Source organism: Lepisosteus platostomus, chromosome 19 (assembly GCF_059453375.1).
Source record: "Lepisosteus platostomus isolate fLepPlt1 chromosome 19, fLepPlt1.hap1, whole genome shotgun sequence".
Taxonomy (NCBI): domain Eukaryota; kingdom Metazoa; phylum Chordata; class Actinopteri; order Semionotiformes; family Lepisosteidae; genus Lepisosteus; species Lepisosteus platostomus.
In genome coordinates, this window is record NC_142629.1 from 15104606 (window position 1) to 15131893 (window position 27288).

The 27288-nt window shown below is 41.3% G+C and overlaps 1 protein-coding gene across 9 annotated transcripts in view; it reads left to right on the forward strand.

Moving 5' to 3' along the window:
* The first annotated feature begins 1472 nt into the window (after nucleotides 1–1472).
* mpripa (myosin phosphatase Rho interacting protein a) overlaps nucleotides 1473–27288 on the forward strand; it is a 169783-nt gene continuing 143967 nt past the window's right edge. For 6 of the 9 annotated variants that reach the window (XM_088612185.1, XM_088612184.1, XM_088612186.1 and 3 more), the window contains exons 1-3: nucleotides 1473–2500; nucleotides 8972–9049; nucleotides 16975–17040. In XM_088612185.1, coding sequence (XP_088468311.1) covers nucleotides 2381–2500; nucleotides 8972–9049; nucleotides 16975–17040 — 264 coding nt within the window. In that variant the 5' untranslated portion in view covers nucleotides 1473–2380. The remainder of the gene's footprint in view (nucleotides 2501–8971; nucleotides 9050–16974; nucleotides 17041–27288) is intronic. The other 3 variants (XM_088612196.1, XM_088612195.1, XM_088612197.1) reach the window with 1 other exon arrangement.

The following is a 27288-nucleotide window of genomic DNA, read 5'->3' on the forward strand; positions in this document are numbered from 1 at the left end:
TACAGGGGAGCCGGAGCCTATCTGAGCTAGCAACAGGTTCAAGGCAAGATACAAATGTCGGTCTATCGGAGGACACAAACAAGCACACACTATCACCACGGCTGTCTTCCTAGGAGCCCACAAACCCACCTAAGTTCCTTTGGACTGTGGGAGGACACTGGACGCCAGATCTGGAATTGAACCCAGGACCCCAGCACTGTGAAACAGCGATAGGAACCACTGCGCCACCCTTTGTCAACACCCCTCAGTCATAAAATGAGTGCGTTTTTATCTGGCGCAATGGTCTTTGAACGCAAGGCTGATGATGATGATGCAGTTTCATTAAACGCACTGTTCGGGAAGAAGCCAATAAAGAGCCAGGTTTGAACTTCCTTTCTCTCTTCTCTCCTTAATGCTGCGCGTCTTTACGCACAGCCAAGCGGTGCGTCAGCCGCTGCAGCTGGTCACTCCAACCGCGATCCTGAACAAAGTGTATTTTTTGTGGGGGGAAAAAAAAAATTAAGTCGGGTGACTTCAGCGCAACGTTCAGCAAAAGCTTCCTCTGCAAAAAACGACAGCCGTGAAATATTTCCCTTTCGATTTACACAAAGTCTCTTGTCACTTTAAACAAATAGCCTTACCGAACTACAAATACCAAGACGCCTTGTGCTGTAAGTAGTTAACAGCTGCAATTTGACATTACAGTTAGAATTTCTAATTTCTACGGGGCATTTCTGTGACTAAAGAAATCACAAACGTGAAAAACAGACAAAGATCTAATATGGACAGGGGAATATGTTTTTGAAGCGTTTTTAAATGGATAATTCAACATTCACATAGCTAAAGCTAAACGATAATGACACCCGGTAGGACGTTCATTCTCTTCCGTAGTTTTGCCGAAGAAATTGCATATGAGTCATTTTAGTTTTTAAATTAGAAATTGCAACAACCTGGATGATCGTTGCGTCATTGCGTGAAGTGACTTCAAGAAAAAATATCTCAACTTTGCACTGTGCCGGTATTTACGACGTTCAGTATGAAATACCCTCATAAAGACCAGTTGCTTCATTCTGTCCAAATCATTTCAAACTCGTGGGGCCGTACCATAAACAGTAATTAACAAGTTAAAAAAAACAGGTTAACAAAAGGCACATTTTATTAAAATGATTAATTATTAAGACTTAAAAAAGGAGTGAGGGTTTAAGTCTGTTACTGGTTTCCCTGGCTGTTATGTAAAACCGATGGCAATATCACAGCGACTGCCCTGTCATTCAGTCGTCTGAAAGACAGACTGGAGTCCTTGGACAGTCCACCAAACCTGAAAGGAGTAGCCCCTCCCCCTTCCACATTTCTCTATTCCTATTGGAGAACTTTTTAAAATCTTCCCAGTTACGTAGCTTCAGCGATTTTTGCTATTCGCTGACACAAGCGACAATCAACGCCCCCCCCGGCTCCTCCCCTCTCTCAGCCCCTCCCCCGCTATCCCTGCGGAGTTGTTCCAGCTCTGCGCTGGATAGCAGAAAATACGGAGCGCAGGGCAAAACGACCATTTGTTGTGCATGAGCGTGTGAAACGTCTAAAGAAGTTAACATGGACTAGAGAGGAGAAAGAAAGCACGGCCTGCGGGGACTGCGCATGTGATGTGGCTGGACCTTGACAATATCTAGTTCACCTCCTCGCCGAGAGCGAAGAGAAAAATCAGAAACTTGTTCTTTTTCGTTTTCCTTCTGGGTTGCTAACGCTGTGGAAGTTGGCATGCCTGGAGAATCTTACAGACGGCACTTGATTCATAGGAGCTGCCCATGAGAGATCCCCGGGCCGTATTTTCCCGTTTTTATTATTCTGATTAATGCAGTTGTGGAATACTGTCACTGGGGGAGTTTGCGTGGATTGATTGCCATCCCGACACTCACCTGCGTGGGGTGTTTTTTTTTTTGGTTTTGTCCACTTTGCGGACAAGGCACCAAACTGACCGGAATGACATTTAGTTAGCTCAACACTACAGCATTTGGTTTATCATCTACAGTATGTACCCAGCTCTATGTAGAAGATAACACATAAAGTTGTTTCCAAACAGCAGCAGTTTAAAGGGTGCGTAGTATGTATATGGTCTGTGCTAGCCGGAACTTTATTATTCTGCTTGTGCCTTGCCGGTTTTATAATTCTCTTTATTTTCCCCGTGTGCTTTGGAGTTGTGCGACGGAATCTGGCATGCCTTCATATCAGCTTGGGAGAGCTTTGGGAGTTTATTGGAAAGGAGGCTTGTGGTAACTCTGCTGCAGTCCCGTGGGAATCCACCGCCGTTCTTAAAAGGATCACTTGGAGCGATTTTTATTTTTATTTTCGGATCTCAAAGTTTATTATTCGCCGCATCAAATCCCCTCGGATCCCGTTTTCGACCATGTCTTCTAAGGACAACCCTTGTCGGAAGTTTCAAGCCAATATTTTTAACAAAAGTAAATGTCAGAACTGTTTTAAACCCCGGGAATCGCATTTGTTGAACGACGAGGATTTAAACCAGGTAACATTTATTTTGTGTGTGTGTCTGTCAGTTTAGGATTTGTTTTAGACATTTAGAATGCACATTTAGAAACATGCATCCAGAAGTGTTTGCACAGAGTGTTTGTGTTTTAGCGGGTCTGTTGGCTAACTATACTGTGTCAAAATATTATGTTACCATTATAATAAAGGACACATCCAGGTAGTGTTACCTATTGATGTAGCAGCAACTCCTGCTTTCTAAGGGTATTGCCTAGAGGAGCTGAATTTTGGAATGGGTAGGCTATAAACTCTGGGCTGTGGCTAATACGCAGACGAGTCTTGGGCTTTTAAAATGGTACTGTAAAACGGAAATATGTGACTTAAAATGGAAAGGCTTTATTCCTTAAATGAGCAGTGTAGCCCACAATACAGTCATGTGGAATTATTGATTCACTACGTTTATTATAGCGTTTGTTCAATACATTTATGTCCTTCGTTTGGGGTTTGCAGGTGGCAGAATTTTGTCAAATATCACTAGGAATCGCAAGTGGCGTTCTTATTAAAAGATTCTGTTCTCCTTTTTTAACATCTCAACGGGCATCCCAATTCAAATATAGTGTGCGACATTTTTGTTTATTTCTGAGTGGGTCCCAGTTCTGCCCAGTTAAACCTTGGGGCATCCCATCGGGCAAATTCAAGTAAATATTGCCAGCAGGAGAAAGCGCAGGAAAGAAAATGCTACGTCATGAATAAACTGATACCCGAACTCCAGTCAAAGTTATAGTCCTAAGCAGCTCTTGATAATGGGCACAGAGAACCTCCAACGTTTGTTATATACACAAAAATTACATTGAGAAATGGATCTCAGTGGGACTCTTCCCAAGAACTTGCAGTCGAACATCAAAAAGTTGAAACGAAGCCGAACTTGTGTCGGAAATCATACAAAATCCTTTATGCTTTGCCGACCCATCACAAATAATAAAAATTCTGACATGCCGTATTATATTAGACATTACGGTCATACAGGCCTACCACTTAACAGGACAGGTTTCCCTTTCCTTGAACTTCGGTTAAATGCAATTATACTTTAATGCAACAGCAGCGATATATACATATATTATCCGCAAAGCAAGCGATTACGCAGCTGGACTGTTGTATACTGCATGTTTTCAGCTGCTACACTGTTACGCTAGAGCTGTTATTATGACACTAACAAGCTACACTCTTCAGGCACGGTTGTTGGGTTCCTCAAAGTAGCTTATATGACTAACATATACTTATAATGTTACATTTCACCGTAACAAACACGTTTCTTCGGGATTGACTTTTTGGCTTCAAGAATGCTTTAATGATACAATGTCTTTTTGAACTGTTTCTTACTGTATATTTAAAGTGGCTGCATCACTTTTTAATATAATCTATCAAATAACCCGTTTAACGAGTGAACACAGGAGACAGGAGAGTAATTTACTGCTTTAACGGGCTAATAAAGGTAGTTGCCCCTGCGACAATACGACATACACATGTTAGCGGACAACCCCCCCAGGCTAAATTAGTTCTAGCGCTACATTTGCAATGTAGATTTACGAATACCAGTCGAAATCTGGGAGTTTGTATTATTTGTTGGTAAGAGAAATATCCCGTAGGTCGCTTTTCCCCCCTCGTATTGTGCTTATACTTTCTGGAACGGTCATTTAATTAACACTTGGAATGTTGTGCATTACAGCATTCCACAGTAGCGGATCCTCAAAAAAAAAAAAACTGTGGATGTCAACTGATTTTTTTGAAATAATCTAGCAGCTGCAGCTGGGACTGCACAAGTAGCCTCCGTAGGCGGTTTGTTGGAGTTGCTGCTTTAAGTTCTGTCGTCGCCTGCTATTATAGAGTTCAGCAGGCGATAGAACACCGGACTGGAGACTAACCTGAATAGGCCATCCGGCACATGTATCTTGTTTACTAACTGGTTGTTGTAGAAGAGTGTTGTTGTGTAGAAGGGATACTGAAAGGAGAGTCTGTATGTTCTCTTTGTGTTTGTGTGCCTTTCCCCCTGGTTCTCTGGTTTGCTACTGCAGTCCAAAGACATGGCCCTGGTGCGAGTGTGTGTTTGTGTCTGTGTGCCCTACAATGGACTGGCGTGCTGTCCAGGGTGTATCCTGCCTTGTGCCCATTGCTTGCCAGGATAGGCCCTGGCTCCCTCACGACCCCGAATTAGAAGAAGCAGTTAGTTGTGCCCAAGTGGAGGGTTGGAGTTAGATACCACAGGAGACAGGAGAGGACTTCGTCTTTGGAAGAGAGCACCACCACATCTCCTGGAGTATCTGTGTGGTCTTGCGTGTTCCCACACTTCAGATAAACAGGTTTCCTGCGCTTGAAAGTCTTTTCTCCTCTCTTCTTTCTGCCTTCACTTTCACGTCTAGTCCTCGGCAACCGGAGTAAAACACGACTCCTCTGTATATTTGGTCTGGTAGGCTTAACTCGGAGAAAATGTGAACTGGGCAAGTATCTGATTTTGTGGCCTGTACATATTTGGTAAGGGCAAAAGTGGTTCTCTCTGTGGAATGTTCAAGTAAGCCTTTTTGGCCCATAAACCAGCCTGTCAGAAATGCACTTTGAAATTCCGTTCTCTGTGCTGGGCCACACAGTCTGGTGCATTTTCTTCTGCTGGGTTCATCCTTTTTAATGTATTGCTTTCTAAGGCTCTTTTGACATTAACCCGCATGCTGTTGGTTACTGCACAAGCTAGGTCTCGGGAACAGTTCAGCAAACCTGGGAATCCTCAACCTTTTCATTTTCCCAAGAACTCTTGAGGATATTTTCCTTTTAAATCCCGGTCAGCATTATCCTCATTGACAAGGGCTTTAGAAAGGTCAAGAGGGGGGTGAATGATGAAAAGCCTTTTTAGAGCAGAACAGTATTTTCTTACCCTTACTGGAGACTGTGGGGTATGAAGCTGTATCTATCAAGAAGTTTCACCATGCGTGCACAATTCTCCAAAGCTCAGCAATGTAGGGAGAGAGTCTGGTCTGAAAATGAAAGTTGTTGTCTTTGACATCTGAGCACAGCTTTCAGGGAGCACGCACATTCCTGGAGCTTGGAGGAAGCACTTATCACTTGTTCAGTTCTACACTGGTTTTGTGCCTTCCTGTATAATACAGCCTGCACATGGCCACCAGCTACTGGGATCCTGAACTGCTCTGACCTCCTGGAGCTGGGAGGTTCCTGTTTTTCTCTCTCTTGTCATGCAATGTGCTCGATCAAGTGGTTGAAACCTGTAAATCAGTCTTCATAAGTACTCCTCTTACTGTAGACTTGAGCCACACAGGACTACATGAAGTTATTCCTCAGTTAGGAACTGTTTTTTTTCCTACTTTGTGCAGAAGTTATTTACTGAGGAAAGAAAGGCTTTGTGCATTGGTTATTATATTGAATGTTTATTAAATTGTGTTAAAATATATTATATGGCAGGCTGTTGTAATTATGTGCAGTTATGATTCGAGAACGTTTTTTTTATTGTTCTTGAAAGCTTGGACAAAAAAGAACACACATCCATAGTTAGAGATCCTGTCCAAATAAAATAAATTGGAAGTGATTAGCATCCTGACGATGAAGGCTAACCGATAAACCACCCAAACATGAGTAGTCTCACACTTGAACAGTTTTGTTTTCTATACTCTTTGGGTGACCTTGTTGCTTCAATGTCTTGCCACTGAATGCTGATTCATCAATACAGGAACCTCCTTCGAACCGCCTTTCAGAATGTGAACTGTGCACAGTCTCAGAATTGCCCCATTGGCCACCTTGGTCAAGACAGATTCATGCCATTATTAAAGTTATTCACACCATTGCATGATTCCAGAAGAGTGACCCAGTTCCCCTGATGATACAGGAGGTTGTAGGTATTTTTCGTCACAATCAGTCAATCTTCTGTTTTTTTTGTAGGGCTAATCACAACAGTTTGCCTTAGAGTGCTGCACAAAATTCTGAAACGTAATAATTTTGTATATGATAACAATGATCTAAACAAATAAGTGATGCTGAGAGAGAGCAATAGCTGACCACCCAACCTGCCTAGATTCTTAGCACATTTTGTGAAGACTGGGGCTCAGTTACATGTTATAAACCGGGTATGTACAGGTGCATTTCCACTGAGCAGAAGCAGGAGACCTCTTCCAAGTGACAATGTTCATCTATCCAAACATTTATGACTAACTAACATAACCGCTTTATCCAGTATAGGGTCGCGGGGGACCTGGAGCTTATCCCAGCAAGCTGTGGCACAGGGCGGGATACACCCTGGATGGGACGCCAGTCCATTGCCGGGCACATAGAGACGTAAACACGCACACACTAGAAGCCAATAAACCTACCAGTATAGCTCTGGACTGGGGGAGGAAATCCATGCAAATCAGGGGAGAACACACAAACTCCATGTAGATAACACAGCAGGAAATGAACCCAGGGTTCCAGCAACAGTGAGGCCGCAATGCTGGCCACTGTGTCACTGTGCTGCCCTTACCAAAGTGACGACGAGTTTAAAATTCTCTGTTGGCAGTGAGGTTGGTCATGGTTTTGGTTTAATCCTGGTGCGTTTCTTCCCCGGTTTGATATTTTGTTTTTTGCGATGGTCTAGTTGATTAATTTATAAAGGCCAGGAGGTATACTGTATAGCTGACAGCAGGTATAGAGATTCTTTTTCTAGTTTTTCTTTGAGCTCTGAATGACTGAACAGGAGCAGCTGCGGTTAATTGGTTAAAGAATGGCAAATGACCGTGCTTCTTCCTCAAGTGACCATCACAAGCGGCCTCTGAACCCTGAACGTCTGAGGGTTTTCAGGACCTTGGTTTGCAGACCTGTTGTACATGCTAAAAGAGGCATAGATCAGCACAGGAATAACCAAATATTGGGTACACCCCCATGCTACGAATAGACTATCTCACTGTCAGGAATTGCATGGTTGGATTGAGGAACGTTGGACTAACTCTCATTACTGTACCTGGCCAGAGCAGAGCCCAGATCTCTATCCTATTGAAAAGTGGTGGAAAGAGCTTCATTTCACAGCTTCAAATGAAGAAATCCTGCTTGGAGAATGGTTGGACTACAGATATTTCTAGACTTTGTGGAACACATGCTGCAACCCATTCAAGACATTTTTTTACATATGTTTCTGGGTGAGGGTTCATGATATTCTTGACCAAAGTGTATGTTTTGCATTGTCCTTTTCACAATATCTGGCTTGCCTTTCTGCCATGCATATTATTGCATAAGCCTGTTGGCAGTTTCCTGCAGACTGCTGTGTCAATAAAAAGCACTGAAAGATATCCACAGTCCTAAGCAATTCAAGTCAGTCCTTTTGCTGTTAAAAGGAAGTCTTGTGTCACAGTCCACTCATTGGCATTTACTGACATGTCCAGGTGAATCGCTATGAGGGAGGACTTTTGCCCCTTGATTTAGATCTGGACATAACAGTTTAATATAATATTATTAATGTCTCCCCATATGCTTTCCGATTATTAATCTTTTCTGGTGTTTGACGCATTAAAGCTCCTGTTACAGTCTTGTTTTTTCCGAATATTGTTTGATTGTAGTAAGTGCTGTCATTCAGTGTCTTATCGGCAGGTGCTCTGTGCTTTTGTCAGATGAGACCCATGTGAAGGCCCCCTTTCTTTAAAAACACATACTTGAGAATCTAGGGTTGTTTTCTCCTCTTTTTTTTTTGCCAGTTACAGAGTGTTAATATTGGTGTTTCTCATGCACACCCCAATCAGCGTAATCCTGTGCAGTATAATGCAGCAGTTTTAACCCGGTGCTCATCTGATTTTCTTTTTGAAAAATCCTGATCTCAGCCATCAGCTTCAGCTGTTCGTTTGACTCCGTCATCATTATCTCTGCTAGAAATGGAGTGCAGCACTGAACATCTATTTAAAGCAGGGGGAGTAAAAGAGATGGATTTAAAAATAAAATTCACCTGAGAGTCGGCTGCTCAGTTTTCTTGTCGGTGTTCTCTCTGCATTTCTTTCAGATGCATCTTGAATATCCCTGTGAGGCTCAAGATGAACCTCAGCAGGCTCAATGCTCAAAGTGTTCAGAAACCAAACTTTCTGATTTCAATGAAAGCATCCGTTTTAATAACCATTTAGAAAGAAATGGTGCGGATCCATCGGTATACAATCGGATATCAAATTTCATGTTAAACCTGAATTTCATGCATGGAATTTCATGTTAAACCAGAGGTTTACAACTTGAGACCAGTGGCTTCATTTAATTGAGAGGTTTTTGTGATTCTTTTAAAGGCAGGTATGAATTCAGCAAGTGTCAGTTTTTCGGACCTGAAACATCCATATTTTTTAATTGGGGAGTCACGAAAGAGTTGAACATACATTATGAAAAGAGACTATAGGACAGATAGTTGCAACTCTTAAGTAATGCTCTAGAGTTTCCTAACTCTTAAGTTTTTACCCTGTCTTTTTTCTCCAAGTGTCAAGTTTTAATGTGCACTTTTTCTTTCGTGTAGGCAAAGCCTATTTATGGAGGATGGCTTCTTCTAGCTCCAGAGGGAACAGACTTTGACAATCCTGTGCACAGATCCAGGGTAAGAAGGAGTTGCATCTTTTATCTTTTGCTTGCTCAGCCCATCGTGTCAGACCCGTCCTACCGAACATCACCTTGCCCGTTTCCTGCTTGGGGGACAGATTCACAGAGGACACCTTTCACAGCCCATCTGCTCCAGGAAAAGTCTTGTTCCTCACGTCAGCATGCCTTTGTTACCATAGTGCATGACAATACAACCCCTAATGGCTGAAATACTCAGGAATAAATGGAAAAGATCTTCCGTCCTACAATTTGTATAAGTCCACTCTTAGTAACTCGGATTGAATTGCGTTTCAGGTTGACTTTGCATTGAGACTCAAGCACAGAATCTGCCATAAAATACAGACTTTAGGATCAAGATATAGGCTGACGATTAAGAGTGAGGTGTGTGGGTAGGTGGTGTGGTGTGTGTGTTCAGATTGTTTGGTTGACTGTCTCAAAAGTTAAATTTCCTTAGCCAGTCTGAATCTGGTGATTGAATATCTGCAGCTCAGGATCAAGAAATGGCTCCTTTTAAGGTCTCAGTTTTTACACTTGCCTGCTAGACTTAGGCTCTTAAAATTTCTACCCTTTAAATTGACTGGGACATTGCGAGAACTAGGCTATTTATATATATGTTTACTTCTGCAAAAGTCTATCCATCCAATTTGAATATGAGATAAAGGCAGTATTGAATTTTTGTGTACGTAATTTGGTGAGTCTGGTAAGGTTTTCTGTGCTGTGTTTATGCTTAATCTCTTAATTATCCTTAAATGTATTGATAATTATTGAAGTAATTAAGTAATCCATTGTTTTGGGTGCCATTTTGGAACTAAATACAGGATTAATGTATCACCACTTCAAAACTGAGTTGTTGATCCCTCTTAAAATAGTTTGCTCGTAGGTAAGCCCAAACACAAATACAAATGTTGGTTAAGCTAGTTGATGCAAACATTTTGTGTGTGCGATGCAGTGCTCTTGTTATTGCCAGCCATGGGCTGCAGCTGTTATTTTAGTCTCTTAAGGCTTCGGCCTGCGTTCAATACAAACGACAGCTCCTTCTGCAGATGAAACAGTTCAGAAGTGAAAACAAACTGCGGCTCAGCTGTGTTACAGAATGGCTTGAATTCTTTTCATTTCTCAAAAAGAAGGTCATTTCTCAGAAGCGTTCGCCAAATCTTGTTATAGGTAGCCTTTTGGACCAGCAACTGTTTCTGGTGGGAGGATGGAGATTTTTTTCCCTAGCTCTTGTCGATGGGTATGGATCTTCGGTTTGTTCCATTTTCTTATAAGTCTAAGTCAAGGCATTTCCAGGAAATGGGCCCACTGTATATAGCTATTAATTTATTGTTGACCTCCCTAGTCTATGGGCCTTTTTAAACAAATAATTTAGAAATAAAAAAAACGAGTTTGCCCGACAGGAGTGCCCCTGGATTCACCCAAGGGGTTGATCCTTTCAGATAAGAGGCCCCGTTCTTCCTCTTGAATCACCTGCAGCAAGGGTTAAAGGCTCTGGACTCAAGTACATGTGGGCTCAAGTACCAGCTAGAGCACTGCTGTTGTACCCTTGAGCAAAGTACTTCACTTTGATTGAATTTTTTGTTCAGTAAAAATGTCCAGCTGTATAAATGGATATAAACAAATTTGACTTTGGGGGGCGGGGGGGGGGTGGAGAGAAGTATCGGACAAATTAATGTTAACAAAAATTAATAATAAGATTATTGAAAGATTGCAGTACTTTTATGCCTCAAGGTTCCTGCAGACAGGTAGTCCAAGGCCCTGCTCTGTTAAAATGGATCATTTCTGAAGGGCACAGCACCAATCACAAATCTGAGCAAGCACAAGCCCTGCAGAAACAGTAAGTGGGCTGCCACTCTTCCGGAAGGCTGGGGTCGGTGCCACCAGCACCCCAGGCTCATGAAAAAACACAGAGCAGTGCCCATCCGGGCTGGCTTCAGTATTCAGTCTTATCATTTACAATGTACAAATATCGGGCCCAGAAATGATACTGAGGCCTGTGCAAGGGAAAAAAAAGTGATATTTTCTTTGCATGTTACAGGTGAAGAGAAATTTCTATCTCTAAAGTTGCCTGCAATCTGCTATAAGCATTGTAGTTCATTTTTGCTGAGCCGACCTCGTTGTGTGTGCCTTGCAATCTACGGTAGACGAGAGGTACAAACCAGATGCACAGAGTAATCTCTTTACAAGACAGCGGTTTCTCCTTTTTATAGATTCAACAAAAATATAATTGCTTTATCATCCAGCCCTCAGGAGCCTACTCTGAATGTTTAATGGCCTCATGGTGTAAGTATATTATGTTTCACAGGGTCCTGACCCTCTGAATGATTCCTGTTGGCACTGCATTCAAAATCCCTGATGCCTTTTAGAGCACAAAAGGACTTCTTCATCTTTTATTGATGGTCTTCTCTGTAAACTGTGGCTAGAAACGCAACACCAACTAATAACTGTGACAGGAATGGTTGCTGATGAGTTCTCTTAATTCATTTTTCCTGTGGCTCTTGGATACCAACAGAAACCTGTATCTACAATGTACATGCATGTCAATAAATTGAATGTATAAATACTGTATGTCTGAATTTGCCCTTGGGTCAGGAAGAGCACATTCTAAGTCTAATAAAATAAATGGCAAAAGTGAAGGAGTAGCTGTACCCTTCTGTTTATTTAAGGCTAATTTAGGACAAATATTTAAGGAGGCAGATTCTCATATAGATCTATAGATGTTAAACTTATGTTAGTTTGTCAGAGGGCTCCAGTTAGTTTCACAATAATCGAATAAATTATTTAGCACATATCCGGATATGTTGTTTGGGATTTACATGCCAAGTGTGGAATGAGGAATGTACAGTACATGGGGAAAACACTTACTACACTGCAAAGTCCCACTGAGCTCTGTGGAAACCATTGTAAATGACAGGTAGTTAACTAAAGCCCTGTTTAACTAGAGTAGGCATAGAATGTAGGTTTGTGTTTATAGGCAGTGTCTTAGGACACGTACAGTATGCCTGTCCAAGGGATGATGCAGGGAATGACTGTTAAGTTCAGCGCTTCTGTACTGCAAAAATCAAATGAAGTAAAACTGTCATTCAGTTTTTTTCCGGTTTTAATTCTGAAACTCTGATTTGCACTGACGTTCCTTAAGTGTGTGGTCTTCATACAAGTGGAGTTGGAACAATTCCCGTCTGCTCAGTCTGTGCTGCCTTTTGCACGGACATATTTCTTTTTCAGGTTTGCGTTGTTTGCTTTTCTCTGGCATTCGTGCATCGGCTTTCTGAAGGCGTATTACCCCAGCTCTGTCTTCTGATATATGTGCATGTTGATGGTTTTGGTTGAACGTGAAACAATGAACACACGCTCGTATGACAAATGAATGCATGGCTTGTTATCGAATATTTTCTCTGCTGCTGTCAAAACAGTGGAGTGCAGTGGTATTTAACTGCTCATGGTTAGTGGTACATACTGTGTGTGTAGTGTTATGACAGAGCTGCCGGGCCCCACATATTATATTATTTTGTCTGTTGGCTCTTATTCAAAGCAACTTGCATGGATTACAATTTCATATTTATTTTACATACAGAATTACACAGAATTATATGGCTGGATTTCCCTGAGCGACTCTGCATGTAGTGCCTTGCTGAGGGGGCACGGGTGTAATAATTAATAATTGCTTACACTTTTATCGCACTTTTCTGAACACTTCTACAACAGGTGTAGCCAGATACAGTTTGAAATATAAAGAGTGTCCCTTACAAGAGTTAATGTGTGTGGTGCGCACTGTTGTTTGGGAAGTTGGGGGTGTTTGTCCTCATACGTACCTCAGGCAGAAACATGGTTAAGCATCTTGAGTTATACAAGCTGCAGGGCCTTCTGAATGAGCCAGTGGAAGATGGTGGGAGATTTTGATGTGGTTTTGACTGAATTTGAACAGACAGGATAAAACAATTGATCTGCTTATTCGCCCAATTTATTTAAAAGCATATACTGTAGTTCTTAAAACCCATAATGCCTTGTGATCACAATCCCGCCCCCCAACCCAATGTCCCTCCGTCTCCACCCCATCCTAGTCCTGGTTTCATGTAGTCCCGGATTTGAACTCTTCCGGGATGCAGACCGGATTCTGTGGCGTGGCTGGAAAGCTTTTCCCGACAGAGGGACTGAGCAACCCCTGCCGTCCAACCACACAATCCACAGAAAACAAAACTACAGCCTGCACGACAAGAGCAGTTTTAGGAGCATACAGTATAATGCAAAGAGTAAACTTCACTGAGTGCAGTTGAGCATTCAGTCAATATTTACTTGTAGACGTCAAAACCGAAGGATAAACCAAAATAATGCAAGGCCCTCCGTTTTGGAACCCAGTGCCACATCGGGCCTGCCATTCCATTCGTATAAAAGTTGAAGAGGTGTCGTACAAAAAAAAAAGGCCCATTTTGATTAAATAGGGTGCAGGGTGTCCGGGTTTTAATTTAACTTAAATTAAAGTTAAGGAAACATATGGCGCTCAAAACCACAAGATGCTCCTCTAACGCAGTGCACCTTCCCACCTTCAGCCCTTGCTTCCGCAATCTCGGACTCGAGGAATGTTTGGTGGTGTGGTGACTGACTTCAAATGACACTTTCTGTAATCAGTGAAACCCAGAGGCAAGAAAATTCTTCCTCCTGGACAGACGTGTTTCAGCAAATAACGAGGGGGTGGCTGATTCAGGCCGACGTTGATAACTCCAGTACGAGGCCCCTAATCTGGCGTTGTACTCCGAGGCCCAGCGATTTTATTCCTGTGCTCTGGCTCAGTCTGAGCCAAGGGTTCGAGAGCCCTTGTCGTCCGGTTATAAAGGAATGTCCTGTGCCGTTGGAGCGTTTAATGATTCACGGCTCTGTGCAAGAAAATGTGGAACAAATGTAATGCTGATTCACACAGGGCTTGTGAAAGCCTGAATGTAACCTTCAACAGCCACATGTGTTGTCACTCAGGGACCCTGAGTCAAATTGTCAGCTGACTCAGCCTTGTGGTTGTCTCACACTGTGGGCTCTATAATAATAATAATAAAAAAAAAACACAACTTTTGCTTTTTTTTTTGTTTTCAGACTTGTTAAATTAGGTCTGGCAAATGAACATTTTTCTAATCCACTTCCTATGCCTTTCCTATCTTTAATTCCCATGTCCTTGGCTTGTCAGTGGTTGGGGAGGAACTCTCTTGGGTTTTATTGGAAGATAAAAAAGATGTTTAGTTATGGGAACGAGATATCGGTTCTGGGGGTGGGCGCAAAGACACAATTGAGTTTGCCTGCCAAAGACGAAGATTCCCACAATCCTGCTGCTGGAAAAGTCGTTTTTCTTTTCCTTTTAGGATGTGGTGCTGGCTTTGAGCCCAGTAGTACATTTGGAATATATACATTTTCATTGCTTTTATTGGCATGATATATGTAAAAGCAGTTTTGTTGTCGTAAGAGCAAGAAACGTACTCGTGGGCATAGACGTGTAGTATATTGAGCATCAAGGGAAACCTAGCTGGTTCGGCAGGTATGGTTTTAGAAGAACCTATTTAGGTTTTTGAAATGAGTTTTAAAAATAGGTTTGGAAAAATGCATCTTAATTGATCTTTCATGGTTGACCACGGTGCAGTCGAGTGATTTTGACTCTTGCATCAGCACTGGATTGTCCTGTTAGTGGAGCAATAAGGTGATTTAACCTGTTGAGTATCAAGCTTTGGTACTGATGGCTGTTTTTGTGGTCCAGTGGGCACACAAGCTGTTTTTTGTCTGGAGAGGGGTATGTTGGACTGGGTTGGTCTCAGGTGGGCTCTCCAGCAGAAATAAATCAACCACTTCAGTAGTGTTTTAGTGTGTGACAGACATGCAGGACGATAAAGTGGTCATTTACAACAGACCAGTCGAGTGAGAATGTCCATGTGTGATGCTACTGACAACACAGCTTGGGGCAAGAAAAGGAAGCGATGAGTTAGCATCCTTTAGATAATTCTGTATCTTTCTAAGAGGCTTATTGGAGAATCCTGGATTATGCAGGGCGAGTAGTTTATTTCATTAAACACCGCACACTCTAGTGGTAGGATCTGTGGAGTTAGCTTTTTATTCCTAATTAGAGGGCCACCTACAATTGCAGTTTCTCTGTTTAATTCCTTTTCTTAGTGCGGCTGCTGTAACTAAGATTGAATTGACCCTTTCTGTTGCTAATTTAGAATTAATTGGCATGAACCCAGTAAAAATAAAATGGATACAAATTAGAATGCGCAAGCTCAAATTAAGAGGAGAGTGAAATGTGATGCACTGGAAGATAATGGGTTAATGGTGGAACATTAAGCAGCCTGAGGAGATGAAAAAGGTCTTTAAAAATTCACGGGGCCAATTTTAATAATGTAGAAATCTGGACTGGGGCCAAACTGGCCCAGTTTGCTGGATGAAGATCACCTGTTGCAGGTTGCCTAAGGCTTAAACAGATGGAAAACGTGGAGTATTTTGCATTGTACTCTTTAGGTCCAGGCTTTGCACTGCAGTAGCAATACAGGGAATCTGATAACAGTCTCCACTGCGTTGCAGTTTGGCTGTTTTAGAGTTGGACAGCGTTCAAAGTATATGTACAGTGGAAAGCAGAAGTATTGGGATAGTGAAGTGAAACAGGTCATTTTTGCTTTGTACTAAAGAAATTTGTATTTCAGATCAAAAGTTTAAGGTAAGGCAAAAGTCTAGAATTTATCTTTTGATCAGAAATAAAGATTTCATTAGTGCATAGCCAAAATGACCAATTTTCACTTTGCAGTCCCGATACTTAACGCTTTTCACTGCATATACAGTATATAGCTATAAAGAGGCCAGTATCGGCTGCCACATCCGGTGTTTCCACCCAGGTTCCCTGTTTTGATGTGTGGAGTTGAAATAATACTATAAAATCATTGCTTTTGCACCTAATCAGGACAAGGCCCTGTAGGCAACAAGATCTGAAATGCATTGAATCTGCAGATCTGCTGTCCATGGAGCTTTTTTCGGCCCACAGTCCTTTTCGGTTTCATTTCAGAACAGAAACAAGAAGAAAAATGGTCAAGCGGTCTTTGAGTCTAAACAGTTCAAATCTAGATCCTCCTCTGTCTATCCAGTTAACCACACTCCTCTCCACCGAACGCAGACATGCCAAACACACACACACACGCAAACAGCCAGACACGGATTACAGTTATTTGGCAATACATTCAACAAATGCTTTCCAGAGTTCCTAGGTATAAGGTACACTGCTGGCTAATGGAACGGACAGAAAGTGATGGGCACTAGTGATCTTCTCATTGGATCTCAATGCAGAATCCTCACCACTCTTAAAGCCATGCTGAGGTCAGATTGAATTGAATGAACCTTTATTGCCCCTAAGGGAATTTGTCTTGCTTATTAGGATGTGACGTACATGACAATAATGCCATACAACAGCTGTACAATACTGTGCTGCAAAATAACATTCAACAACATCGCTCAGTCGCTTCCAGTACCACAAGATTTAAAAAAAACAATTGTCTTGTATAAGGACAAGGCACCTCCCCAGCTCTGAACACAAAAGGTTAGAATTCGCTGAAATGAAATCTTATAAAAAGTGTCAACATTGTGTTTTCTACATTAAAACTCCTTAACATCCTTAACAAAATAAGAGCTTTACAGTTAAAGAAGTACAGGTGTCTTTACTGTACAGATAAATGAACGGGGAGCAAAACGCTGAGGATCTACAGTACAAGCACATCTGTATCTGGTTCCTTGGCCTGGAGTTTCAGATTCAGTGATTCAGTGGGGAAAAAAAGACATTAGTTAGACAAATCCACTTTTTTTTTCTCCTAACTGCTCATTTTTCAAATGGCAGGACTCTGCTTTAGGTGTAAGAAAGTTAACCAGGCTTCTGGCTTGCTGAGTTTTTAATGTCTTTCCTGTTCCTCACAGAAATGGCAGAGGAGGTTCTTCATTCTGTATGAACATGGATTACTGCGCTACGCCCTGGATGAGATGGTGAGTGACCCTTTTTTTAACTCTTTCGGTAAAACCGTGTAATGTGTCTCATTGGTCAAGTTGACACATCAGAGGAGTGAAAATGTATATAGTATTTTCTGTTGCTTATCTCTGCTGTTCAATTGAATGCATTATGTATTGACAAATGAGATTGATAAATTGATTTATAAATTACTAGGTGCTGAAAATGGACAGTGGCCATGTGAAACTGCCAAAAATGTTAGCCCATCGAACTTTGGTGAATATGGGAAATTACTTCAGAGCAATGCTGTTAATTTTGAAAGCCATGAATTGTTTGTCATTAAGTATAATGAATTTCTCCTGTCTTCTTGCCTGCAGCAGTACTCATTTCTGCTTCTGAAATGGCCTAGTCTAGGCATTTTTTCTGAAGTGCTGAACACCAAAGCATCTCAGTAATTTGTTTGCGTAACTCTTTCAGATGTTAGATTCGGCAGACTGGAGAATGAGTTTTGATTATTTAAATAGCAAAGGTTAGAGGGGAAATATTATGTACAGGTGTAGATAACAGCGTGCTTATAATTTTTCCCCAGGCAGGCCATACTTGTTTCAATGTGATTAAAAGTCAAAGGAAATAGCAGGCAAAGGTATTTTGGCACCTAGAAGTTTCCTCCAGCACATGTTTCCCTCACTTTTCTTTCAGAAATGCTTGAGGCAAAACTGGTCTGTGTTGATAAGATCTGGTTTCTGAATAAGCTAGTGAAAAAGAACAAGAAATGATCTTGTGTTCTCAAGGAGAGTCAGGTGTTGCTTTTCCTATCTGGGTAAGGACACACACACACAACTCACAAAGACACATATAATAACAACTCGCCTGGCAACAATACACACAGCAAGAACGTTGTTTCCAGAAGTGTAGCTTTGAATACGGTCCTTCTGCTCAATGAAGTGGTTAGTAAACAAAATACTTGAAGTTCCTTTAAGGTTTTCCTGTTGCTATTGCCGAAACCCATTTGAGGCTATGGTTTCACAAGTTGTGGGCTCTTGTTAAACCATTGCCAAGAGCTGAGTATTTCATGGATGTTGCTTTGTTTTGAGGGAGTCTCAAAGGACAGATGTGGAGTTAAAAACAAAATGGCATGTGTCTGTGCCCTAGTTTTTCCTTGGGCTGATTTGCATGAGGTTATCCAGCTTGTGTATCCTAAAATGGAAAGCAGTGTCTTAGTTACAACACTGTAGTATTTCAAGTTTGATTGTTGCTTCAAAATTTACCTTGGCTTTCTTTAGTTAGGGCTGCTGTTTATTTGGAGGTGTTCTGTGTGAATAAGCCTGCTCTTGCCTGGGATAGTGTTTTGTGGGCCTGTACTCATGTTCTCCGTTCTCTGTTTTTTATTTACCTTGCCTTACGGGGTGTGAATACGTTGGTCAGTAATATCATATTATGATGAATCACATGTAATGCATTTTTTCCAAAAGAACTTTCTTCAAAACTCTCACAATCAAACTGAGCAGGGTTATATACTGTACTGTATGAATGGCAACACGTATCAGCACAGCCTACAAAGATGATCAAAGTGAAGTCTATTGATTGCATAAGCTTTCTTCTCTGTAAGTCAGTACTTCGTAGAAGCAGCTTTTGCAGGCAGAAATGACTGCTGTCAGACTATTTGGATATGTCTATAGTAGCTTTGCAAGGTTCCAAAGTATAAATTTGTCCATTCTTCCTGACAGTATTGCTCCACTTCTGATATATTACTCCTCACCATTTAATTTTTAAGGGTTCAAGTCAGGACTTTGACTGGGCCATTCAAGGACATAAACTCTCTTGTTGCTCAGGGTGGCCTTATTTTACTAAATTATTTCCACTCAGTAGTGATAGATGTATTTCCCCTCAGTAGTGATAAGACCTATTCCTATAACAGGATGCTGCCACCACCATCTCAGACGGTAGGGGTGGTTGACTCAATGCTGTGATAGGCTGTGATGGACATACACCAGAGCTCAGTTTTGTCTAGTTTGAGACATGTGCTCAGTATATCTGATACAGGATTCAAAAGAATTCTTATTCAGTAAAGAAGACTTTCTTGCCACTCGCCCATACTGGACAACGTGGCTTGAAATTCAGTGTCTATCTGAAGGAAGCTGATGAGACAGAAGTATTTACTCTGAAATCAAGTTTAATCGTTCTGAGAAGAACTGACACAGATAATTATACTAATTTTGTGACCTCGGCTGACTTTGCTTCTGAACTAATTAAGGTTTGCTGTGGAAAAGGGGCTGTACCGTGTACGTATCCAATTGAGAATTTTCAGCTGTCTTTAAAAATCTGTTGTATCATTTTAAACTATCTGCATATTTTAGCTTTCTTATTTTGGTGTCGACTGTGTACAGATTCTTAAAGATAAAGTCCCGTTTTGAAAGGGTCATGGTATTAAACTCGGGTCTCAGAATTTTTCAGGGCGTTTAATGCTTTTGCAAGACACTATACAGAATGTATTTGAATATGAAGCAGACCAGCTTGATTAAATCTAATTTCCTTCCAGCTCCTGGCCCTTTTAGCAAGGAGCAAATGATCACAGACCGCATTTTCATCTTGGGACTATTTCATTTTTTGAACATTTTTGCTTCAAGTTTTCAGAATTAGACTTGCTAAACCACTGAAACCGTAGTGCAGTGTCTATCTCCATAAAACTGAGATGACGTGGAATTCTTGACTCCTTCCCATATCTAAATTCTGTGTCCTGCACCTTTTCAACTTGCACAGTTGGAGAAAAGGGGGATCATCAGTACGTTCTGAACCTGACGTTGGGAGTGAGCTCTGTGTCAAGATTAGCGGAGAAAGGCCGTTGCACAAAGCGCCTGTGTTTTTAAACAATAGGCTGTAATAAAATGTCGAGCCAGTAGAAATGGGCATTTTCTTTAAGAGAGGACCCGTGTTGAAGTTGAAGTTTCTTCCCGCAGTTTCGGCCTCTCGTTGGCAGAGCCTTCCAGTGAAGGGGAGTTGTTTTGCTTTTCATGAGCCATTTCACACATTCCTAATCCCAACTCCCTCGCTGACTGGCTGTGTGGTGCCACAATTAATTTTTTATTGTTGCTCTTGGACAGTGGAATCCTCCTACCAGCGCCAGCCTCACAATATTTCCACACTGTAACGGCTACACACATCTCTCGAGGGGAACCTGTAAGATTATGTATGAGTCGGGAGGGGAAAAAACGGTCAATTTCAGTTTTTCTTCCAAATATTGTTGATTTTTTTTCTAATTAAGTCTAAATTATATAACGTTATGCAGCCACGTCATGTATTGGCACGAAAGGTGTCATTATAATACCGAGTTTAAGAAAGATGTCTCTTAAGCCATACTGAACAATCCTGTTTTCATCCACAAGTACTCCTCAATAATGCTAGGAAACAGTTTTTGAGATATTGTGATCTGTGTTTTGTAGAATTGCCCCTTTTATTATTTTTTTGTACACGTCAAATTTGAATAAATTCAAAACTGATTAAGAAAAGCATGTGGAGAGAAGGAGAGCCCAGGAGTTTCATTAAGCTGGGGAATACAGTTAGCTTTGGGTAGGGTGAAGGAAAAAAAAAAGGGATAAAAAACAAAACTGATTTAAGAGGGCACAGTGCAAGCTTTCAGACACAATCCTGAAATTACTCACAGGTATGTAACTGGTGCATTTCCACCTTTTTAGTCTTGCTTTTGTCCTTCTAGGCAGCATAGGTCTCATTATGTGCAAAATAAATACCCCCAAGACGATCAATGTCTCCTTGTAATTGGTCTTTTTAACACAGATGGTTTTACAGCCCTCTTTTCCTGTGTTCAGTAAACACTCTGTCTGCGCTGGCTGTAAACGCACAAAGTGAAAAAGGTGCTCATAGGATCCCCCAGGTATATAAACCAGGCTCAGAGTTACCATCTCGCAAAGGTGATTGAACCCAGAGCCGGCACTTGGGAAGTGTTTATCCTGTTAATGTGTTAATTGTCATAAATCTCCAGCTGGATCAGATGATTTCAGCGAAAGGAATTGTAAACAGAGGGTGGCTCTTGTGTGTCTGTTCCTCTTCACAAGGGGCCCTGGCAACATGTTCCACTTGGCGGTAGTGGCCACCATTGAGAAAGGTCAAAACTGGGTGCCTGTCAGTCCATAAACAGTGCATACTCTGAGCAGCCAAAGTGATTCATATTGAGCGTAGACTCTCTTCTTATGGATTAATTGATGCATTACACCAGTATTGGTGTATATCTCAGTATCCCTGCCCTGTCTAATCGTCATATTAAAGAGCACTTTTCAGTTTTTAATGTGTTTTTTTGTTATAGTTTTGCAAAAACTGCAGGGATAAGGGTACCAAAGTGTTTATGATATTGCAGTGTTAATTTGTGAAAACACCTCCAAAATGATGCATATTCACGTTTTGCTAAATAAAGGTGAAGTCTTCTACACCCTTACCATAATGTGACCAGTTCTCCGGAGTTCTCCGTTAGTAAAATTTGAATTGGTTAGAAAGATGCAAGGCTTCTAAAAAACTCCTAAAAGTGGCAGAAGGTGTGGATTTCTACTGTATTGGCACTGGTTTTGTTAGACATGCTTTCAGTTTCTAAACATTTAGATTAAGGAAAGGCCAAAGATCTCTTATGACTATGAAATAGAAACACGTGAGATGAGACATCACAGATGCCAGTAAGCTCTTATATGAGGTATGATGTCACATCTGGATGTGGAGGCAAGATTTGAAAGAAAGAAACAAGGGGAAGAAACAATAAGAGGCATACAAAAGAAACTCCCCATAAATGGTGGATCTCAGCATCACAATCCTCAGACAACACAAAAGTAAAAATGCTGTCGGGAAAGACGTAAAAGCAGGAGCTCAACCCGGTTTCACCCACAGGTGAAAAGCGCAGAAAGCAAGTCAGGACAAAGTCAAACCAAAAGATAGAGAGTTTGGAAAGATAAACCTCAAGATACAGCAGGTACCCAACCTGGGAGGAGATGGAGAGGTGCCGCAATTTGGGAGAATGGGAAGGCCTAGTGAGAAAGTTAAATGGACTGTTGGGGGGGGGGGGGAGAGATCACAACCTGAAACAGAAAGAATGACTTGAGATCACAGCTGAGGAAATGGTTAATAATAATAGGAATGATAAAAATTCATAAGTGTGACAATTAACTGGCAAACCTCAAATTGATGTCTCAAGAATTTAACCTCAATCCACAATGAGCTGTGCAAAGACATTGGTTTCCTAGAGGTACGCCCCTAGAGGACCCCAGAATGCCTCACCACTGGAATCATCTCCTGCCAAAGAATAGAAACAGCAGAGCGTCGACCACTCTCTGTGACAGAGGCTTCCAAAACATAAAACATATTATACACTTGTCCTGGAAATAAACAAGCTTTGCCCCCCAGGAGAGAAATGCTGCAGAGGATCCTGTGCCTGTAAAGACCTGTTTCTATTCAATAGGATGAAGCTGGTGAATTGTGCACACTGCTGTTATCTCAATGCTGCTTAATATTATAGCTGCTACCATGTTGCTGTTTTCAACAATTGGTGATGGCATTGTTACTGCATGTCGTCTTTTATAAACATCTTAGCACAGCATGGATCGACAGACTTCAACAGTTTTCCCCCACTCCTGAATCTTTACGGTCTGTAAGTTGGCCCAGGTTGTGGGAAGAACAGTGGAAATGTGGGGAAGAAATGTGGTTTATTCATAATCAAGCAGGAGGGACATTCAGTTATAACAGTAGGATTGGATGTGACATGCTCAAGGGAGACTCATTCTCGACATGACTGAATTAAATGGAAAGTGACTATACATTTTTAAATGTCTGCAAAAAAATGGTGACCAGCTTGATACCCATTTCCACACTGTCACAATTCACAAGGAATGGGAAGTCTGTGTTCAAACAAGGAAAATGGTCCCACAGCAACACATTGCACTCTACTATCAAAGACTTTGCGCATGCAAGAGCTATACAACTAGGAGTGAATGGAATCCATAAGAAAGAAGTATTACAGGCAAGCATTCTTCTGGGGCATGGGCTCAATCCTCTACACCTCACGGTTCTCAACCCTCTCCAAGAACACAGCCATCTCTATACTTGCCATCGCTGCAGTGACGTAAACTGAACAGTGCCAGAGCTGCAAATATAAAGAAAGTTTATAACATGGCACCTCACCCACCATCCCAAAGTTGACATATGAGGTCTTTACATTACAGTTGTGAGAAGGAAGAAAATACAACTTAAAAACAAGCAGTGCTGTAACCACTGTACTCTATTATCTCCAAGAAGAAGAAAAGTGACCTTCTGCAGGCAGTTATCAAGTGTGACATGAAAGTAAAATACGTTTTTCAGTCAGAAAAGAGGCTGTAATACTGCTAAAATAATTCAAGTAAGACAAGGGGAACAATTTAACTAATTTCATCTAATTTATCTGTAATGATAAAAGACAGACAACACAAAAGCAAGCAAGCAAGCTATCACAGCACCAGCTGAGAAATGAATGGCTGGAAAAAGCAACATGTGCTTCACCCACACACTGCAAGCAGGGAGCCAATGGGACAATATGGAGATAGATGAGATGAAGCCAGGAGACGACCGCTGAACCAGAGGGCTTCGTGAATCAGGCTCTTTTTTAAGCCGAAGCCGAATTTCTAAGCTATTTCTGGAGTAATCCTGGCCATACCTCCTGGCCATACTCCTGAAGCAATAGTGGATGACTCCAGAAAGCTGCCTGGCCATACTCCTGAAGCAATAGCGGATAACTCCAGAAACCTCCTGGCCACACTCCTGAAGCAATAGTGGATAACTCCAGAAACCTCCTGGCCATACTCCTGAAGCAATAGTGGATAACTCCAGAAACCTCCTGGCCATACTCCTGAAGCAGTACAGAATTACTCTGCCTGGCCATACTCCCGAAGAGGTACAGGATTACTCCAGAGACACGCCTGGCAGTACTTTAGTGGTACCAGTGTACACCAGGTGAAAATGCGCGTGTACTCTGGGCCAAAACACTTGCTGTAAATATACAAGTAAACCTTGAGAAAAGGTCTGCAGATAGCAAAATAATTCTAACAAGGAAAAAATGGTCTTTCAGGCTATAGGTGCTCATAGTCCCTCCGGGGCTAGGGGAGAAACATGTTGCGATTTTAATGTGAAGCAACAGAAACCACCCATGCAGGTTTGAGGTTTTTGAAATGGGAGTGGACGGAAATTGTACTTCTGCCATCATAGTCTACATAGCAGAGGGTAGTGCAAGAAGGGCGGAAAAGCAAGCCAGTAAGGTGAACTGGAGCAGAAAACATTGAGATTCACCAGGGAACCAATGCAGTGAAGTTAGATAGGGGATTGCTACCGGCATACAGGTTTCATTAGAAACAGGGCGGCTGAATTCTGGACCTCCTGCGCAGGACACAACTTAGTAAGGACATTAGATATTGATTAAAATTAAAATAGTTTGCCCTCCATATTACATTAGCTATCCAAAAGTCCTGTTTTCACGTTCTAGAGTAATAGTCCTACTCAAACTCATGAACAAAATAAACTAATTCTATGCTAACAAATATACTATGCGAGGCTGAACAAAACCATATTACCTAGGGGCCTTGCCAATGTAGACATGAAGTCGTAAATGACTTTTTTTTTTTCTATTCCATCTTGCTGTATTGTGAAAGATAAGAGAACATATTAAGTGTCTCTAAATGAATGGCTCCTGGGACTGGCATATCTCCAGCACTGTTAATGTAATGGCTACTTTATCTGTTGTGGAAAGACTGCACATGAAATTTGCACATCGACCAGATCAACACTTAACTACTAGAAATCAACTGAGCGACATGGGCTGGCTTGTGTCTCGGCGCTTAAAGACCTCCTTTAACGCTCTACTCTGAAAGCCAGTATAGATTTCTACACTTAAAAACAAAGATTCTATGTGATGATGATCCAGATGATGTTGACGATCAAATGAAGATCCAGTCAGAAATTCTAAATCTCATTACTTGTTGCTCAGCAAATGTGGCATTTAGCAGGTTTTGCTTTGCAGAATTGCTGCTGATAATATTTGCCTGTACATCGGTCTGCAGAGGTATTGCGAAGAGTGTTGCTACTGACTCAACCCTTTGGAAACCATCGCTTTTCACTGAGAGTCATTGGAGATGCCTGCTGTTTATTCACACACCCTCTCACAAAAATCCTACCCACAACAGAAGTGACACTAGAGTTCTTTCTTATAACCTGAGACACATCTGCGTATTCCTAAACCCGTCAAACGTGTGGCCGATAATATAACATTAAAGGGTTGTTATTTGAATGCCTTTAACAAAACATGTTAATGTTGAAAGGCTGTTCTTTTTTTTTCAGTCTAATTACATACTAAGAGCCTTTGATTTGGGACTTTAGTGCTGTGCAATTAGGCTGAGAAGGTTGTTGTAATGTGATTCTTCCCTTACAAGTCCTGTGTAAAAACCCAGGAGGCTTCCTGAAAGAGGCTGTGGTGCAATTTCTAGTTTTTCCTCTGAAGTTATGGACAATGCCATATAGATGTCGCCATGCATTAGCAATTCTCCTGGGTAACAATCCCAGGATTCACATGGAAGAGGATGTGAGAAGAGATACATTAGACACTAACGGTTAACCTGAGTCAGCAGCTTCTTAAAACAGGGATAGAAAGTAATCAGGCAACTGTTTTTGAAGAGTCTCTTCTTTTTTTCCGCATCTGAATAGTTTTTTTTTGTCTTTGAGCAGTGTGGTATCAACTTTCAAATCATCAATCCACTAGAACACAAAATGACAGGCTTGGCAATGAAGGTTTGTCATTGGCCTACTGTTTCTTGCAGTAGAAATTATTCTCAGACTCTAACAAGCTTTTGTTTTTCTTGAATCTAATCTCTCTCCAATTTTAGAAGAATTGCTTTTGACATTGGAAATCCAGTTTCTGTTCCTGTGCTGTTTCATTTTGGACCAATTGTCTTTACTTTTATAGTGTAATAAAGGCCACTTCAGTTTATAGTCCCGCTGTTATTGTGAGGATATATTTTTTTAATCCATTTAACTTGAATTGTAGAACCACTTTTCGGTACACATTGAATACCTAATTCATCTGTTTTATTTGGATGTTTAATTTGGACATGACAGCACTTTTTTTGTAATTTGGATTAATGGTAATTACTTGTAGACTGAACATCTTATTAGTTGTACTGATGCATTTAATTTGAGGTTTATTAGATATCCAAATAATGAAAATGAGATCTATGAGCTTTAAAATAGCAATGATAGTCACGTTAACTAGTGAGTTGCCTTGCTTCTGTTCTCTCATGTAGATGTTGGTAATGAGAACATACTGTAAATATTTGCATTTCCTCATAATGGTTACAAATGAGGAGTCCATTCAACTGATCTTGATTTTATAACAATCTCGCAGGACAGATAAGGTCAAACTAGCAGAATAAAGATTATTCTGTCTTCTCTATTTTGACTCTCTATATTCATTATCTGCTACCCATTCTGCAAACTTTGACACTGCACGTTAATGTCTCACTTCGTCCAGTCGGTTTTTCCTACTGTATCTGTGAACTGGGACAAAGGTAGATTTTTCCTGACATTTTGGAGTCATTTTGCCTTACGGAATTACCCAGCTGTAGAATTTTGTAAGTGCCTGCAGTGTGGCAGTATCCAAATGCACATATTGCTGTAGCATGTCAGAAATATCACGTCTCCTGAGCCACGCAGGATCTGAGGCAGCTGTTGTCAGTCCGTTTGTTGGAATAGTAAGCTGTGTCTCGCAAGCAAAATGCGAGTTAGAAAAGTGGACCAACTTCCTATTTCATTATGCAAATACAGCATGGTATCCTGAATTGAAGGTTTTTGCGGGAAATAATGGGTTTCTTACTGTAGACCATTCAGCAACTAGTAATCAAATGAGCAAGATGGCCTCCTCTCATTTGTAACATTTGTTAATTTGTTTCTTTTAGGTTTGTATATCCTTGTAACTGCATGAACTGAATGAATTCTACTAGATTGGTATGCTAAAATGATACTGTACCGAAACTGGTCTTCTTGGGTGTTACCTTCCATTGATTTCTCTGCAGGACTTTGATCCAGCCACTGTTTTTTTTACTGAATGTATCCAGCTGCTGAATTTATGGCTAAGAAATTGAGGATCAGTAAGAAAACTGTAATGGAATCGCAAGGCAGTTCAGCGGTCAAGATGCCTGTATCATTCCAGTTAGGATACCAAGGTTTCCAGCATGACAGGAGGCATGGCTACAAGGAGAAAGGACCTGCTTTGGTGT